Consider the following 18,497-nt stretch of genomic DNA (forward strand, 5'->3'; position numbering starts at 1 on the left):
AAATAATGGACTGATTGCACTTTTTTGCCCTTTAAACTAAAAAAAAAATACATAATAATTATTACCAAAACGATTTTCATAGCCTCATATCTTGATAAATTTTATTTTCTGATTATATCATTTTGGCAGCATGCTGTAAAACAAGAAAGGACAAGTTATTTTGTCATGATTTTCTATCTTTGAATTATCTTTAGTAATTTATCCGCAAAATAATCAAGACATTCTTTGACATAGATCTGGAAGACTTAGCCAGCAGGTGTAAGAAGAAACTATTAGCCAATTCTTCACTACTATTTACTAAAACAGATTCTCCAAGAAGCGTTATTGCAAGCTCTGATAATGAAAAATTTACAATTGAAGTCTTCAAGACCTATTTGACGAAGCAGAAGGTGGCAATTAGTAGAGTATCAGGAACGAACGATGGAGCCATTACTGCTAAGTTCACGGATGAATCAGGTAATTGCTTAAACATCATTAATGATGAGTCAGTAAGAGGGAAATCACTTGGAGCTGAGCGACAACAAAACTTAAAAGTCACACGGAAAACGAAAAAAAAAAACCCAAAAAAACAAGAAGCACATATCAACACGAACAGAAATTGAGCATCACGAACTTGAAGGCTTGCCAAAAGCTTGATGCATACGGTAAGACCAAGCATCCTTATTTTTTCCAAAGACACTTACAAGTTGCTCATTGCATTTCCGGAAGAATTTACGAGTGTGCAAACTTTAGATTCATGCCATATTTCAGACTAGAAAGGTGACATTTTTATACTTACCTATTTTTTTATAGATCATGAAATCATTGTGAAAAGAAATTTCGAAATTCATGACATAACTTTATAAATTATTTTGATATGTACATTATTATAATAAATCAATACCGTTGCAGATGTCTCAAAGATATTGAAAAAGTCAACTGTGACAATCAGTGGTTGTAAAGTGACAATATCTGTGATGTATAATTGTCACCATAGTACTTACTGGGATAAAAGTCTTCACACAGTTTCTATTCCTGTACCTTACAAACTATCAGTCAATGATGACCACATTAAGTCATTTCTTATAGATATACCATCAGTTTGTAATGAACACTTGGAACAACATCATGCTCGCTTGATTCTGAAGGATGAGCTCCATATTGAATGTACTGTACAACCGAATGATAAAGATGCACGTCAAAAAGTTAAGGTTTGGAGGGGATCAGTTCAGGCGGCGTGGGGAGATTTTGTAAAGACTTATGTTAAAAAACGGGAGATGAAAATTAGCAGAGATATAAAAGATGTTATGATTGGGGAAGTGAATACGTTGAAACAAAAGTATAAAACTGAACCGCTGAAAGTGATATCCCCTGACGAAACGAGATCTATGAAGTTTGTATTTGTAGGCAAGTCATCTGTGGTTGATAATTTTTATGAAGAAGTTATATTAAAACAATCAGAAATTGAGAAGACCAAAAAGAGAAAAAAAGATACCAAAACTGTATATATCAGCATTAAACCATTAGAGGTTGTTTTGATGATAACAGAAAACGAACTTGAAAAGTTGTGCGAGATATCAGAAGATCTTTCGTATGACGCAGATGAAGAAAGTGGCAAAATAAAATTTACCGGAGTACAAGACGACACGCAAAAGGCAAAAGCAAAAGTGTTAGAAATCCAGAACAGCTATAGTGTCTTCAAACTGGATACCCTTTCAAGCAGTCAGTGTGAGCTACTAAAAAGTTCTAGTGTGTCACAACTAGTAGTTGAAGAATCTGCCAAACAAGACATCAGACTGGCACTCAGAGTTGTTGATGGTTGTGTGATGGTTTGTTCTGTTCACGATAACGAAAAACAAATTGTTGATGTGATCAAGAGAACTGTTGTAGAAAGTTTTGTTGTCTTGGATGCTGCCAGTAAATCAGTTATAACTTTGAATGAATGGTTTGAGAAGAAAAGTTATTTAGAAGAATCATATAAGGGTCATGTTATCATTGATGACTCAGTGGCTGGTAAAATTGTTGTTACATCAATGAAAGACGCTTCTAGTAAAATAATGCGAGAAATCCAGGCTTTCATCACTAGGAACTCTGCCTATGAAGAAGAAGTCAAAATACATGATGATGCAATATTTAAATTTTTGAAACTACACCATGTTGACTGGTTCACAAATCTTATATGTGACAATAGTGACGAGAACATGGAAATTCAATATGATAGGAATCCAATCAAAGTAAAGGGTACCAAGAAGGCAATAGATACAGCAAGGTCTGAAATAAAGAAAGAGATCAATAAAATCAAGTCAGATAACTACAGTATATCAAAACCTGGGATAGATTTACTGTTTACTGATACGGCTAAGTCTGACAGTATAACTAACCCTGTAGAAGAAGATTCTAGGACTGTAATAACTGTAGGCCAGTCCTCAGGAAAGCAAGCAGCTTTTCATGAAAGGTCTGAACAGTCTGATGAGGACTATGCCAATAACCAAGCTTTTAAAAACTTCAAACGAGGTACAGCCATACATTATTCAAAGTTTCTGTGAAAGTTTATCTTAAATCTGTTTAAATTATAAATTGTATAAATTTAGGCTTTTCCAAACAGATACAACTTGAAGCACGAATTTCTTAGAATTGACATGTCATCGTATGTTTTGTATTGAATACACGATAGTTTATGACGGATTCTTGACAGAGGAAACAATTCAATTTAATGTTTAGAGTTTATAAGCCTTTGGTTAATTTCTTCTTGCTTTTTGTTTTTGTTTTGTTTTTTGTTTTGTTTTTACATTATAATCATGTAAATACACTAGAAATAGAGATCGTTATTCGGCGGGTTAGTGCGCTTGTGTAACGTATCTATGCGTGGATGAGGCTAGCAAGTGAAGAAGTTTCTAGGGACTTACCGTTGACCTTTTTTCTTGCGGGTTACATGATTTAATCTAATACTTTAACATATTATTTGGCTATAACTTTGCCAAAATTAAAGTTTGTTGTCATGTGAAGTCAGTATTGACAAATAATACGTGGTCACACAGGGCTTCATACTATAACCATATAGATGGCTAATAATGTTCAACATCATTAGATAGAAGTTAAACCCTGTTCTCAGTTGATAAGCACATGCTCCATTTTACGTGAACAAGTATTTTATGTGCCTAAATCTGCTTTTTAACAGGTTCCAAAGCTAGTCAAGAGGACAGAGGGAAGCCCTTGAAATCAGGATCAATAATTTATAAAAATAATACAACCATTACTCTGGTAAAGAAGAAAGATATTGCACATCAGATGGTATGTACGTCTGAGTGTTGACTGTTTTTTCTAGACCCTTTCGTGCACCATATTAACCGATTTGTTCAACGTGTCATAGTTTTCCTTTCCAATTTCGGCTACTCTAGACTTGACTTTTTATGAGCAACTCGGTGGGTGTTTCTAGAAAAACAGAGGACGCTTACCCTACTGGTGAACTTGCACCATGTTCCCAGCTTTTAGTGGAGTCCGAGTTGCTCATTCACCTTTGTGTATTTATATGTATTAGTTTGTTTTTATGTTCTTTGTTGTGTGTGTCTGTTTTCCATGTCTGGTTTTTGAAAACATCGCTTTTTTTTTTGGTTTTTGAAGATATGACTGAACATTGAATAAACATCTCCGGCACAGATCTGCAGCATAATGTGGAGTATAAATGTATAATTATGCAAATCATAAGCGAATATAAAGTACTGAAATTACTAGTGTAAGAAGTCGCTAACAGTATTAGCGACTTAAAAATGACCAGTTATACAGTTATCTGTTATGAAAAAAAAAACTTTTGGGAAATGTTTTCAAAATAATTCAACTACCCACCTTTTTGTCTAATTTTATTATTTTGCTTACCGTAGATATAACTATCATAATTATTGTTATTGTTACTCTTACATTTCTGTAATTGTGCGTTGTTTTTTATGAACTGAAGACGACGAAATTATTTGTACGTACCATATTTTTTATCTTAGCTAAAACTAAGATTTCGTTGTTTTGTCAAAGGCTGATGTGATAGTATGTACCACTAATAGTCAGTTAGATATGTCAGGACCAGTCGGCAATAGTCTAGTTAAAGGTGCTGGCAAACAGCTGTTGGATGATATCAAATCTAACTTCTCCGGTGGTATTCAAAATGGCGACATCGCTGTTGTCAAGGGATACAACCTCCAATGTCAGGAGGTTTATCTTGCTGCGTTACCAAGCTGGTCTTCAGGTGGTGAAAAGGTTTGTACAATGTTAAAAATTGCAGAAAATGTTGATACAGGATTTAGTGCTAATATTTTGTAAAATATGTTTGTGAGTTGGTTTTATTGTTATCTTAATGGTAAACTGTTGTTCTATACTTGTGAATTTTTATGCAAATTGGTTGTATTGTTATTTACACATTGTTTAACAAACAAACAATTGAGAATATGCCAGGCATAGCATTTGTTACTGTTTTAACCAAATTTGTTTCTACAGTTTACATGTTACGCTATGTAATGCGTTTATTTTTAACAATGTATTTGTAAAATTGATTTTGTTAACAGTGGATCATCAATTGTGCAAACAATTGTCTTCAGCAAGCCACGGAGTACACGTCTATAGTGTTTCCAGCTTTTGGTACAGGTAACCTTAACTACCCGAGGGATCTGGTGGCCAGGAAGATGTATGAATGTGTCAGTCAGTTTGATGGGCAAAATACGTCACTAAAAGACATAAAGTTCCTGGTTTATGATGATGATACTGTCAAGGTATACGAAAAAAAAATTCTCTATTTCCTTTTTTATTAGCTCACCTTGCCAAAGGCCATGAGAGCTATTGCCATCACTTGGCGTCTGTCGTCGTCGTTGTCCCTCATCATCGTTTACAATTTTTCAAAACTCTTATCCTCTGACACCAAGTGACCAATTATTACCAAACTTGGTATGAATGTTCCTTGGGGTATCCTGCATAACAATGATGTGGGGATGTTTTGTCCATTGAAAAACATGGCCGCTATTACTAAAAATAAAACGTAGGGGTCAGACAGTAGTTTTTCGCGTATGTCTCCAAAACCATTAGGTTTAGCCAAATTCTGACGAGGTAAAAGTGTTGAATATGATGAGATCTATTTGTGGTCAAATTTTCATTTTAATCTGTAAAGCCGTTGGAGCTATTGCCCTTTTTTCGACGTTTTTTGTTATTTTAAATGTTATTTCTTTCAAAAATCATCTCCTCTGACACTACTTGACCAATTAAAACCCAACTTGGTATGAATGTTTCTTGGGGTACCCTACATAGAACTGATGTGGGGATCTTTGATTCGTAGAAAAACATGGCCGCCGTTACTAAAAATAGAATATAGAGGTCAGACAGTAGTTTTTCGCATATATCTCCAAAACCGTTAGGTTTAGCCACATTCTGTTTGTTTGTTGGGGTTTAACGTCCGAGCAGCAATATTTCAGCTATATTCAGACGATGATATGAACATGAAATGATGATGAAATGAAAAAAGGGATGGGACAAAAGGACAATGGGGTCGACAAATTTTGATTGCCACTGGAAATAGAGAGAGGTGGGTAGGGTCGGGCAATTTAGCCTCCTGTGGCGGAGCCCTATGGTTCCTACTCCGGGTGAATACCACAGTAGGATTCTTTAACGTGCGAGGAACGTGGCATCTTTCCCAACACAGTGCACCACTATGGTTTGCGGTCAGGTTTTCCGTATTATAGCCTGACAACCCCAGCATATAACATGCCAGGGGTACCCCATTCCACCGCCTGGGGCACACATCCCAGTTGCTCTGTGGGAAAAGCGCCCTAGCCCCCGGCTAGGGTTCTGAGCACTATTTACTCGCCTTTTACGACAAGCTTAGCGCTGCTGCAGGTCTTTTCTTTTAACACCCGGACCTGCACGGGGCAGCCAAATTCTGACATGGGGTAAAAGTGTTCAATATGATAAGATCTATCTGTGGTCAGATTTTTATTTTAATTTTTTAAGCCATGTTGCAGTTACTTCCCTTTTCGACGTTTTTTTTTTTTTTTTTGCTATTTTTAATGTTATTTCTTAAAATCTCCTCTCTGACACTACTTGACCAATTGGAACCCAACTTGATATAAATGTTCTTTTGGGATATTGTGCATAAAACTGATATGGGGATTTTTGATCTGTCGAAAAAATATGGTTGTCGTTACTAAAAATAGAACAAAGGGGTCAGACTGTGTGTTTTTTGCATACATCTCCAAACCTTTAGGTTTCGCAAAATTATTTCTATAGCTGAAATGACCCTTATTATAAGGCCTTTAAAAGTCTTTAGGGATCAAAGTTGTCAGGTGACTCCTTGGAAGAGTTATTGCCATGAAAGATGAATTTTTAGAGTTTTTAGCCAATATCTTGAAAACTATAATCGATAGAAAAAAACTTTCAATGGCTGAAATGATCCTTATGATAGTCCTGCCAAAGTCTTTTTGAGTCAAAATTGCTGGACAACTCCTTGTTAAATTTAATGCCCTTGAAAGACAAACTTTAACCAGGTGAGCGATTCAGGCCCTTGGGAGCCTCTTGTCTCGTTAAGTATACATCTATTTTAAGCCTTTAAAGTAGTACCGAGTAGTGTAATACCAGCCTCATTAAGCTTATAGAACAGTCAAATAAAAAAAATATTGTTTTGGATAATTTGCTAAATTTTTTATCGAAAACGTGTTACTTTTGAAATAAATATACTGTTTTTTGAAATTTCACTACAAACTCTTGGCATTATATGCCTACTTCAGGATTTATATATATATATTAGATTTTTCTCAGAGAAAATATTTTAACAGGCTTTTGAGGAAGAAGAATTAAGGCAGCTGAATCCTGGTTATCTTCCACGCACTGATGGTAAATTTAACATGCGTATAATTGTGATTATTGTTTTACTTTATCGTAATAAATTGTTCCTTAAACGGACCAATGTAAACCTCATACAGCTACATGTCCTGAGGCACCGTCCCTTGGTATTCATTGCAGCACCACAGCATGTAGCAATGCTGTCTGTATTATTCGTGATAGTTGCAATTATATGCACAATATTTGGTCAATAGTTTTCCTTTACCATCGATTTCTAAGTGTAGTGGAAACATGGACTAGGGTAGGCGTCCTCTGCTTTTACAGAAACATCCACCCTGTTGGTTATGAAATGTCACGTCCGGGATAGGTGTAAGAGGAATGGAAAACTATGATACGATGAACAAATCGGTTTTAATGGTTCAGATGGATACACCATAACAATCCACGAGTGCGTGATGAAAGCTATAAAACTTTTGTATTTGCGACTTTAATTGTGTAGTAATATATAATTCTGTTCAAGAAGCCTACTTGTAAGAAGATTAGTATGATATATGTAGTCCGAGTAGATTTGGCAAACTCTTTTTTAACGTTTGAGTTGTGCTATTAAATACCCATACCTAGATGCTGAAGGGAATTGCCGCAGATAAAAGTTCAGTTCACGATACGAAAATGCATCGCATTTGTCGTATAACATGGTCATGAGTGTTTTTTTTTTTGTTTCCATCGGTCAATAATAGTAGTCTAAGATATACGGCTGACTTTATAGTGTCCGTAGTATCTTTTTCTCAGGTTCTTCGGGATATATCTGATGTATAAAATCCCTTAATACCTCTTCACGTACACGTATCTTTCTTACGAATCCTCACGCATCATCAATTCTTAATCATTCGCAAGCAATCGTATTTACCTCGTCGGCAGTACAAAAACCTTAATAACTCGTAAACATGCGCAGGCATTCGTTTCGCATATATATATATATGTGTGTGTGTGTGTGTGTGTGACAAAATGATAATTTGTATACAGATGTATATATCTGTCAATAAAAAATAAAGAAATGATGTTTATTATTAAATTTAAATCGAAATTGAACGGACGTTAACATTTTTCATGTCATCTTATTTCTTTCTGTTATTTTAACATTTTTGACGTTAATATTTAACCCCCATTATACTATTATAACGTCACTATATGTATAACGTTACCATTAACTACGTTCTCGTTAAGTAATGTCACCTGAAGATTGGCAGCAGCCATGAAAGCGCTAGTGATGTGAATACATAAATATATCGTGAAAATCTGATCGTGTTGGATTTTTATTGGATTTTTATTGACATATATATATATATAGATTATATATATATATAGATTGTTCACGATAACCAATTGATTATCCTATTAACTAGTATTATATAGATTTTCTTCATAATTTATAGATATTTTCAACATGTAATGTAAAGTCTGTGATTGGCGGATTGATATTAACCATTTGATCACATAATTTCGAGTTTCAGGAGCCAGACAAGGTAGTGGGCCATACCACAAAAATAACATTACTGTTAAACTAGTGAAAGGAGATCTTGGAAAGCAAAAGGTGGGTCCTCGGTATATTGTATAGAAATAGAGAAGCCTTTAAATATACTTGAGGCAAGAATATTTTTTAAGTTATCAATACTTACCACGTATTAAAGATAAAAAATATATTAAAATAATCCAAAATATATTACTTATAATTCATTTTCTAATCTACTTTATGAATAATGTTTTGTATGATGGAGGAATAACCAAGGGAATCACGATTTTAGCAGAAATAAAAAAAATGTAATCCAGAGACAAAAAACCAGACATGGAAAGCAGACACACACAAGAAAAACAGTAGATAACCAAAATGATACGTACAAAGCAACAAAAGTAAATGAGCAACTCGGACTCCACTAAAAACTAAGAGCATGGACTACCTGTACCAGTATGTGCTTTTCTAGAAACATCTGATTTGTTAATAAAAAGTCTGGGATGGACGAAAGAGGAAAGGAAAACCACGACACGTTGGACAAATCGGTTCTCATTGATGCAGATAGATACACCGTAACAATCCACGAATTCATGATAACGACTATAAAACTTCTGTTGTGATGATTTCAATTTTGTAGTAACACAACCTTGTTTCAGAAGCCTAATTATAAGTCTAGCGCGGTACAAAAAGTCTGCGTAGTTACGGTAGCTCTAGCTTAACATATGCGTTATGGTATGAAAACTTCATACGCGGTTGCTGAAGGGATGTTGCCACAGATGAAAGGAAATGTGACAATTTGGCCCAAGGCATCGCGTTTGTCGTATAGTTTGGTCAATAGTTTTCTCTAAATGTAGGTCAAGGTATGAGGCAGACTTCACAGTGTCTGTAGTTTCCTTTATCTCAGGTATTTGGGCTAGATATAATGTAAAAAAATCCCCGAAACTGGGATTTATTAACAATAATACGTTATCTATTGAAAACCACTGGACAAATATGTTGTCGATATGTTTGAAAAATGATTTTGAATCGTTTTTACTAAGTTCAAGGAATCGCTACCAAGTACTGAAAATAAAACCGGCATTTATTATATGATCTAAGTTTTCGTTTTTCTTTCAATTTAAGTTTGTTCATTACGTCAGCAAATATGTATTCAGGTGTACCGTCTTTTTTTTTTATTAACAACGATGTATAATGTTTTTGAGGTTGTTTTAACTGAGTATGGGAAACAGAAGTATAAAGCATTAAAAAATCATTGGTTTTAATGCTATTGTATACTGATTATAATTTTGTGATGGTGGCTTTTTGGAAGTGCAGTGCAAGACAAGTGTTGATAGTTCAGTAAAATATATTTCTCTCTAGCTTGAGGTTCTAGTGTCTGCAGTCCCCAAGGATTTAAACCTAGAGAGAGCTGGCGGAGCAGGAACATCATTGATGAAAGGCCTAGGTCAAGGAATTCAACAAGACATTGCCAACCAACATCCTAATGGGGTATCGAGTGGAGAATTTGCTGCTGTCAAACTGTCACACCCCTCTGGGCCATGCAAATTTATCTATTTGACATCATTAGATTCTTGGAATAAAGAAAAAAATATTGCTAACGTTGATGATAAAGTATGGCTTTAATGTTAAAGAGTCAATTGTTCAACATTGTTTACCTGTTATGTAAATATTGCAAATACTACTTAATATATTTAGATTGTTGTGTTGCGTGCACTCGAATATGTCACAGGAACTGGCTGTGTATATTTACAAACCCACATAATCAGAAAAAATAGTTTAAGTTAATTCCTCTTTTATTATGTGATTGAAAATTTTGTTTTGCTTCAATTTATGTGTAATATTTCAGCAAATCTGTAGGTTCGTGTACAAGTGTTTGGAGACAGCTGAGAAGAATGGATGTACATCAATAGGTATTCCCGCTATGGGGACAGGAAAGATTGGATATCCAAACGATCTTGTTGCAAACTATATGTACAAAATGGTGGAAAAGTTCGCTATCAATTGCAAAGGGAGCAAATTGACAAATGTCACATTTATACTTCACGACGAAGACGACAAATCTATTAAGGTTAGCTTTGGGCTTTTAGACCGAGTTTTACTTCTATTTCGTTAGTCTACTTTTCGAGCATTCAGTTTACGTCAAAATCCCATTGTCGCAAAATGACATTTATTTATCATGCTGTATGTACAGTTTTGTTAATTGCAGTTCCTGTGGTTTTGGACCGACCTTAACATGTTGTTTTATGTATTTTCCAAGAGTATATTTCATTTTGTATCTTTAAAACTTACTATAAACCCAGGCTTTTGAAGCTGAGGAAAAAAGAATGGCTCCTATGCAGGTAATAACAGTTCCTTCAAAGTCTTCTGCTGTTGAATGTGGTAAATTCATACCTAGAGTCATCAGTGATCGGGGTAAGTTTGTCAGTGACACACATATCGCAGTTCTAGATTCTCAATAATAAATATGCTAACCGGCCAGTTATTATAAGGATTTTTCGTGCTAACAACCATGACAACTAACCGTGTCGTATTCTATACTACCTTTATAAACTCAATAATAAGCAGTAATATAAAGTGATATCTATTTTCCCTAATATCTTGATCACACTTATTTCCAGAATCTTTTAGAATTTCAAACTGCTTCAACACTCGTTTGAATTTGTAAACATGCCGTGAAGAAATCTAAACATGAACATTGAAAACATTGTTTGGTAATGTTCGCTAGGTAAAGACACAGAAATAAATCTGCATTTTGATATGAAATATGATTATAAAATATTCTTTATGATTACAACGGCTGTCCAGTTATAACATTGTTTAGGATTTTACATGGAATATTCTTTCAGAATTCAAAGTTGGTGATGTCAAGTTGACAGTAGAACAAGGGGACATTCTATCAAAGAATTGTGACGCAATAGTTAATGGCTGTGGTGATGACTTTGACTTTAATGGTATATATTATAGAGGGGTTGAATGTCATTAGTTTATTTTTTCTATACATGTAATAAATATATAATTTAGTTCTGTTTGTTTGATTCTCTTTGGTCAACTTAGGTTAAAGGTAAACGATAGCTGAAATATCATAAAGGAGAAGGCAGATATATTAAATTGTATTTATAGTGTTTTTGCGTCTTTATGTCTATTTCAATATCCTTTTATCGTCCGAAATATTGAGATAAGGAGCTTAGTTCCCATTGTTGTCCCTTTGATAGTCTGTCTAAACATTTGTTTTTGTCATAAATGGCGTCCAGTTCAAAATTTGAAACGCAAACCTTTTATAAACCAACTTCTTACACTTATATCTACGAGAATTCTTGAAGGTCCTTACTTCTATTCTAGTTGAGATTCTATGTCATCTTTGGCCAAAAAGTCAAACTGTACCAATAGTCATTGTATTGGTTATGAAATTTACTCATTTGAAAAATACCAAAGTAGAAGTATCAAAAACTGAATGCATACATCAGGTTCAAAGATGTAGTAAGAGTCTCTTGCTTTTAAGAAGCATCCCCTGAGTCCGTACATTTCATAATATTGCTCTCGAAACTAAAACCATACTGTAAGTTTAAAGCTTGAATGATGTGAATCCACAAGATCTTGAATAATATTAAATATATATTTTTGAAAAATATTCTCTGAGCAGAACCGATGTCACGACAAAAAGACGGAAAGTCGACTGTACGAAATAAATCGAATCATTTTTTCATGAAATTTAAAATATAAATTTTCCCCTGCTGTTGATTTGTGGGATATTAACAAAAAGTTGTGTAAATTGTGAAGTGGTTTACTCGAGCATAAAGTTGAGTAATAAAGAGTGAACATTAGGTACATTAAAAAAGAACCAAAATATTTATCATGTAAAAATAAAACTTTATAAAACAAAAAAACTGAGGCCATATCTTTCGGCATCACGGCCTTTGTCGGGGACTTTAAACGACAAGAAGAAAAACTGGCGACGCATACTATAGAAATAGTTATTACATTTTTGCCCCATTTTCTGTTTTGTTATGTTCATTAAGTTGTAAAAATGTTGTCGATTACAAATATCATACAACTGCCTTTATTTATTTTGAATATAATAATCATGTTAAATGTTATCAACAACCATTTATTTTCAGGTGCTTTATCTCAAGCCATCAGAAATAAATGTGATCCTAAAAAGCTAGACGATGAATGTTCAAAGAAAAGTAAGATACCAAGTTCCTTGATAATCTCCAATATACAAAAATCTTAAGCGAAAACCTTTTCCCACAGTGCCATTTTATATAGAAAATGGTCATAGAATATATCAGTAAGCTTGTCGTAAAAGGCGACTAAATAGTGCTCAGAAACCTAGCCAGGAGCTAGGCGCTCGGCCCACAGAGCAACTGGGATGTCTGCCCCAGGAGGTGGAATGGGGTACCCCTGGCGTGTTACATGCTGGGGTTGTCAGGCTATAATACGGAAAACCTGACCGCAAACCATAGTGGTGCACCGTGTTGGGAAAGATGTCACGTTACTCGCACGTTAAAGAACCCTGCTGTGGTATTCGATAGGAGTAGGAACCTTTGCTCTCCGCCACAGGAGACTAAATCGCCCGACCTTACCCATTCCTCCCGTTTTCTAGTGGCAATCAAAATTTTTCGACCCTATTGCCCGTGTGTCCCATCCCTTTTTTTATTTCATGTTCATTTTATCTTCAATTTCATGTTCATCGTCAGAATATAGCTAAAATATTGCTGCTCGGACGTTAAACCCCAACAATCAATCAATCAATCACTACCATCATTCTGCCTAATATATATATATATATACACCGGAAAATAAAACAATATTCTGTGTGCTAGAAAAAACGTAACGTTCATATAACTGTGTTATTCAATATCAAACATTCAGTATTCAGTCCTACACATGCACAAATTACATGGAATCTATACAGACAAAAAGTGAAAAGACCAACTCTGCCATCTGTCAATGTTTCAAGTACTTTTTTATAAAAAAAAAAATAACGATATATTTGGTACTAGTTTGGGATACAACAAGTCATTTGATCTCGTTTCCTTTCAAATCGGGATGAAAGTACGTTTATATAATCGCACGAGTTTAAAAAAAAGGTTATTGCACATATTTAGAATCACTGTCCGGGAGGTTTGTTTTAATGAATCATAATCAAGCGGTTATTTTAAATGTTAAACGTATCAGTGTTAATTTGAAATGTAGTTTAAAAGCTTATTACTACAACTGGACTAAGTAGTTTCCAACCGACAACATCTAGTGTCATTATAAAAGGTAGGTTTCAGTTCGAATCTTTTTCCAGTATATTTTTCAGTGTCTGTTTGTTTGTTTATTTGATAAATTTTTGTTTGTCGGGTTATAGAGTGTTTTTTGTTTGTTTTCATGACAGTTCGTATTTTTTTAAATCTCCTTATAACTCACATTTCCCCTGGGTTTTGGAAATCAGCCCAAACAATTTTGGATTTTTGACGTTACAATGAATGCCCTTATTGTAACATTAATTTGCTAGTACTTTGTTAGTCGCCCGACAGAAAAGAGTCAGAAATGATCACACCTTTATTGGAATAAAGGACTTGACCAAATGTTAAAATTGTGTCTTAATTCTTAATAATTTTCTCCTTTTTAGTTTTTGTTCTAAGAAATATGATATTTTTAACCTGCTTTTAACTAAAGACAGCCAGTTAGAGCAGTTTTGTAGATAGAAATCTTCCTGCTTTTCAAATATTGTCAAATACCGGACTATTGGAAATGAATTTCTACCGTTGACATGTTTTTTTTTTTTTTTTGTTTTTTGTTTGTTTGTTTGTTTGTTTGTTTGTTTAATGTTATTTTAATCCCTAATATTTGCTTTACATGGGTAAAGATTTCTTTGTTTATTTGCAGAGGGTGACATGAAAAAATTTGGTGTTGCTCGTACATCTTCTTGTGGTTTATCCAACTGTAAACACATTATACATATCACAACAAAAAACAGTTCGAATGGATGGAAGAAAGTCATTAAGGAGGCCCTGAAAAAAGCAGAATACAAAAAGTTTGTTTCAATGGCTTTTCCTGCTCTAGGAACAGGTATTTGAGCATGGAAAACATTATTTTCTGTCATCTTGCAAAATCATACGGACGTATATATTTTTCATTTACTCATAGCGGGTAAAGGGATGTAAAAACAATATTTAAATTATTTCAAAATTGTTTTTGACATAGAAATGTGTATGGTAAAATTACAAACATGAATTGTAAAACGCCTCTTTCAATGGGAGATACTTTGCGGGGAAATTCTTTATAAGATGAGATAATTAGTTTGGGGACCATTAATTTTCCTTTTTAAAATATGAAAGAAATTCATCTTATTTCATTTTTTTTTTAAATTTATACACACCATTTTTTCAATAGTTCCTGAAACAGTGAAAATTTTCCACAGGTTACATGTAAAATTGCCTTCTTTAAGACTTTATTAATTGGAAAAAAGTTTTGTGTCCAAGTTGGTTATTTTTGTACATTTTACGAAAATTTCAGAATGTTCATGCAATAGTAATCAAGGGAACCAAGGTTATAGCGGTAATCAAAAGAATGTAATCCAGGGACAAAGACCAGACATGGAAAACAGACATACACAACAAAGAACATAAAGTAACCAAAACCATACATACAAAGCAACAAAAGTAAATGAGCAACTCGGACTCCACTAAAAACTAGGAGCATGGACCAGGTGCACCGGTAGGGTAAGCGTCCTCTGCTTTTCTAGAAATACCCGCCGAGTTGCTCATAAAGAGTCAAGTCCGAGGTAGACAAACGAGGAAAGGAAAACTATGACCTGTTGAATAAATCTGTTTTCATGGTGCTGATGGATACACCATAACGATCCACGAGTTCATGATGACGCAAGTCATCTTTTAAAAAAAACGAAAATATATACACAAAAAAATTAGGAATGATCTACCTTTTTGATATTTTATTAACAATACACAAAGCATGTCATCATAAAGAGATATATACATTTATATTTCTAATTCATATTATATATTGCTAATGCAAAAATGTTTTTTTCTATATCGTCAATGCAAGAATGGGGGTGGGGGTAAGTAATGTCTAGAAGTATATACAATGTGTCCCATTATGTTAACGGCTGAATTGAAATTGATCTACTATTGAATATATAGGATATTAAATGCAGAAATTGGACACCAACCTAATAATAGGATGAAACGATTTATAAGTCGCCGTTTTCAAATTTAGGTTATGCAGGCAGTGCTGAAGAACAGATGGGACAGACAATAATGGAAGCTCTTTTAGAATTTGTCTCTGAAAGGAAACCAGTTCATCTTCAACAGGTTTATCTGGTCATATTCCAAGATAAAATGGTTAAAAATATGCTAAAAGGTGTTCGTTCTGGTGGACATTCAGCTGCTGCTCGATCAAAAGGTAGCACAAATATACGTGAAATTGAAGAACCGACTACAAAACACAAGTTATTGTCACGAACTCTCGTGTATATTCACTCTCAGTAACATCCAAGTTTGAATGTCTATATCTGCGGAGGTACATCTAACATAGATATAAGGTATAAATCCTGTTAAAATCAACAGTGCTCAATAGCCAATTTGTATTAATGCCATGTCTTCGCATTTTCAAAACGCATTTTATTTTTAGTTTTATCTATACATATTTAAAATAAAATGTTTTGAAAATATGTACTATATTCGAACACAAATATAATCTGTGGCAGCATCCCTTCAGCACCTGCGTATGGAATTTGCATATCACAACTCATACATTATGCCAGAGCTTACCGTAAGTACGCAGACTTTTTGTATCGCGCTAGAATTCTTACAATTAGGCTTCTGGAACAGGGTTATGTTGCTATAAGATTGAAGTCATCACTACAGAAGTTTAATGGTCGTCTTCATGAATTCGTGGATTGTTACGATGTATCCATCTGGGCCATGAAAACTGATTAATTCAACGTGTCATAGTTTTCCCTTCCTCTTTCGTCTACCCTGGACTGGATTTTTTATGAGCAGCTCGGCGGGTGTTTCTAATAAAGCAGAAGTCGCTTACCCTACCGGTGCACCTGGTCCGTGCTCTCAGTTTTAGTGGAGTTCGAGTTGCTCATTTACATGTGTTACTTTGCATGTATTATTTTAATTACTTTATGTTCTTTGTAGTGTTTGACTGTTTTTCATGTCTGGTCTTTGTCCCTGGATAACATTCTTTTGATTTCCGCTAGAATTTTGGTTCCCTTGATTACTCATCCACACTCAGGTCCAGCTAGAATGAATCTCTTTATATCTATTTTGTGGAAAGGCTATCCTGTTAGTTCGTTAGTTCGTTGAGAGAGAACCATTTCATTTCTTTTGAAATCTTCAAGCGAATTTTGGGCAAAATTTTATCGCATGGTATATTGCTTTTTGATATTAAAATCCAATTTCAGCGCTGTAAAAAAATAATTTACAATGACGTTATTTTATTACCTTAATTTAATTTTGTCAATTTCGGATATTTTTTTCACTCTATCTAAGTAATTTACTATGTTTTACGTCATGATACTTAGTTGAAATGATTGATTTCGCCCTAGTGTGAATATAGTTTGATACATGTCACGGAACTGCATTAATGTTGCTATATTATTTCCGGATTATACTCATTTGCAATATAACGGGTGCCGCTGGTGGAGCAGGACATGTTACCCTACCGGAGCACCCGATATCACTCGCGGTTTTTTTCATAATGATAGTGCTTATGTTTTTTGTGTGATGTCTAGTTTCCCTTATCATCATTTTTATGTGCAATATATTTTTTGTTCACCTGGCTTAAGGCCATGTGAGCTATTGCAATCATTGGGCGTCCGTCGTCGTCGTCGTTAAGGGTTTTTTTTAAATATTCTTCTATAAACCTTCTCTTCTGAACAATTAGAAGCAAACTTGGTGTGAATGTTCCTTTGTGTATTCTGCATATAACGTTTTTTTCTATGTCAAAAAACATGTCCTCTGTTATTAAAACTGGAACATAAGAGTCGGACAGACGTTTTCCCATATATCTCCGAAATCGTTAGGTTTAGCTAAATTATGACGGGGTATAAGTGTTCAGAATGATAAGATCTAGTTGTCGTCACATTTTAGTGTAAATTAGTTCAGCCATGTTTGAGGTAAGGCCCTTCTCGTTTTTTGGGCTATTTTTAACGTTATTACTTTCAAAAAGTCTTTTCTTCTGAAACTACCAGATCAATTAGAACCAAACTTGGTATGAATATTCCTGCGGTATTCTGCATAGGTCTTATGTGGGGGATGTTGATCCGTTGAAAACATGGCCGCTGTTACAAAAATAGAACAAAGGGGTCAGTCAAAAGTTCTCCAAAACCGTTAGGATTAGCCGTTTTTTTCAATTGCTAAAATGATCCTAATTCTAAGGCACACAAAAGTCTGCATTGATCAAAGTTATCGGACGACTCCCTGGTAGAATATTGTCCTTGAAAGGTAAAAAAGTGGGTTTTTTTTTTACAGTTTTCAGCCAAAATCTTGAAAACTATGATAGATAGAAAGAAACTTTCTATTGCTGAAATAGTCCTTATGATAAGGCCTGCCAAAAGAACGTTTTGAGTCAAAATTGACTGGCAGCTTATTCTTGCCCTTGAAAGGCAAACATTTTACCATTTAGCGATTCAGGTTCCTGGGAGCCTCTTGTTGTTTTGGTTCTTTACATTGTGTTCGTAGATCGTCTTTTTCATCTGGGTCATGTTTTTATTATTATTGTTATTATTATTATTATTTTATTTTGACATATTTGAATTATCCCTCCGCTAACGCTTCGGTAATTTTTTGTTGTTGATATAAGACAAATTATAGAAATCAGGATGATGCTTACAATTTATCGATTCATTGTTTTTATTTGAGGACAAATTCAAATTTGGTGTTTCTCACTCAACTACATTTCATTTCTGAACGGGAACGTGATTTGACATTATCTTATTTACTTACAATGCAAAGTATCGCTTTTATTTACAGTCATTCAGAAAGTTATCAAATCACAGGTTAAGTATGAAGTATCAGTGCCATTCACCATTTACTATATGCCATGGGATGATTTGACAAGAGCAAAAAGAATGCTTGATGATGCTGTCAACAGGAGATACAAGACTGACATTCATCGTGACTCAATGCTCAAAGAAACCAACGAAAACGAGGTAGCAAGTCTTAATAAATCACATTTCGTC

The 18,497-nt window shown here is 34.4% G+C and overlaps 1 protein-coding gene across 5 annotated transcripts in view; it reads left to right on the top strand.

Moving 5' to 3' along the window:
• Nucleotides 1-18,497, top strand: part of LOC148621970 (protein mono-ADP-ribosyltransferase PARP14-like) — a 37,911-nt gene that overhangs the window by 8,540 nt on the left and 10,874 nt on the right. The window contains exons 4-18 of one of the 5 annotated variants that reach the window (XM_088571391.1): nucleotides 235-456; nucleotides 892-2,493; nucleotides 3,158-3,270; nucleotides 4,003-4,224; nucleotides 4,530-4,733; nucleotides 6,783-6,840; nucleotides 8,295-8,380; nucleotides 9,659-9,910; nucleotides 10,146-10,367; nucleotides 10,600-10,711; nucleotides 11,146-11,250; nucleotides 12,415-12,483; nucleotides 14,174-14,356; nucleotides 15,524-15,709; nucleotides 18,289-18,467. In XM_088571391.1, the coding sequence (XP_088427517.1) occupies nucleotides 235-456; nucleotides 892-2,493; nucleotides 3,158-3,270; nucleotides 4,003-4,224; nucleotides 4,530-4,733; nucleotides 6,783-6,840; nucleotides 8,295-8,380; nucleotides 9,659-9,910; nucleotides 10,146-10,367; nucleotides 10,600-10,711; nucleotides 11,146-11,250; nucleotides 12,415-12,483; nucleotides 14,174-14,356; nucleotides 15,524-15,709; nucleotides 18,289-18,467 (3,815 nt within the window). The remainder of the gene's footprint in view (nucleotides 1-234; nucleotides 457-891; nucleotides 2,494-3,157; nucleotides 3,271-4,002; nucleotides 4,225-4,529; nucleotides 4,734-6,782; nucleotides 6,841-8,294; nucleotides 8,381-9,658; nucleotides 9,911-10,145; nucleotides 10,368-10,599; nucleotides 10,712-11,145; nucleotides 11,251-12,414; nucleotides 12,484-14,173; nucleotides 14,357-15,523; nucleotides 15,710-18,288; nucleotides 18,468-18,497) is intronic. The other 4 variants (XM_088571392.1, XM_088571393.1, XM_088571394.1 and 1 more) reach the window with 4 other exon arrangements.

Source organism: Perna viridis, chromosome 3 (genome assembly GCF_037379345.1).
Source record: "Perna viridis isolate PV_CMFRI_1.1 ecotype Kerala chromosome 3, ASM3737934v1, whole genome shotgun sequence".
NCBI lineage: Eukaryota > Metazoa > Mollusca > Bivalvia > Mytilida > Mytilidae > Perna > Perna viridis.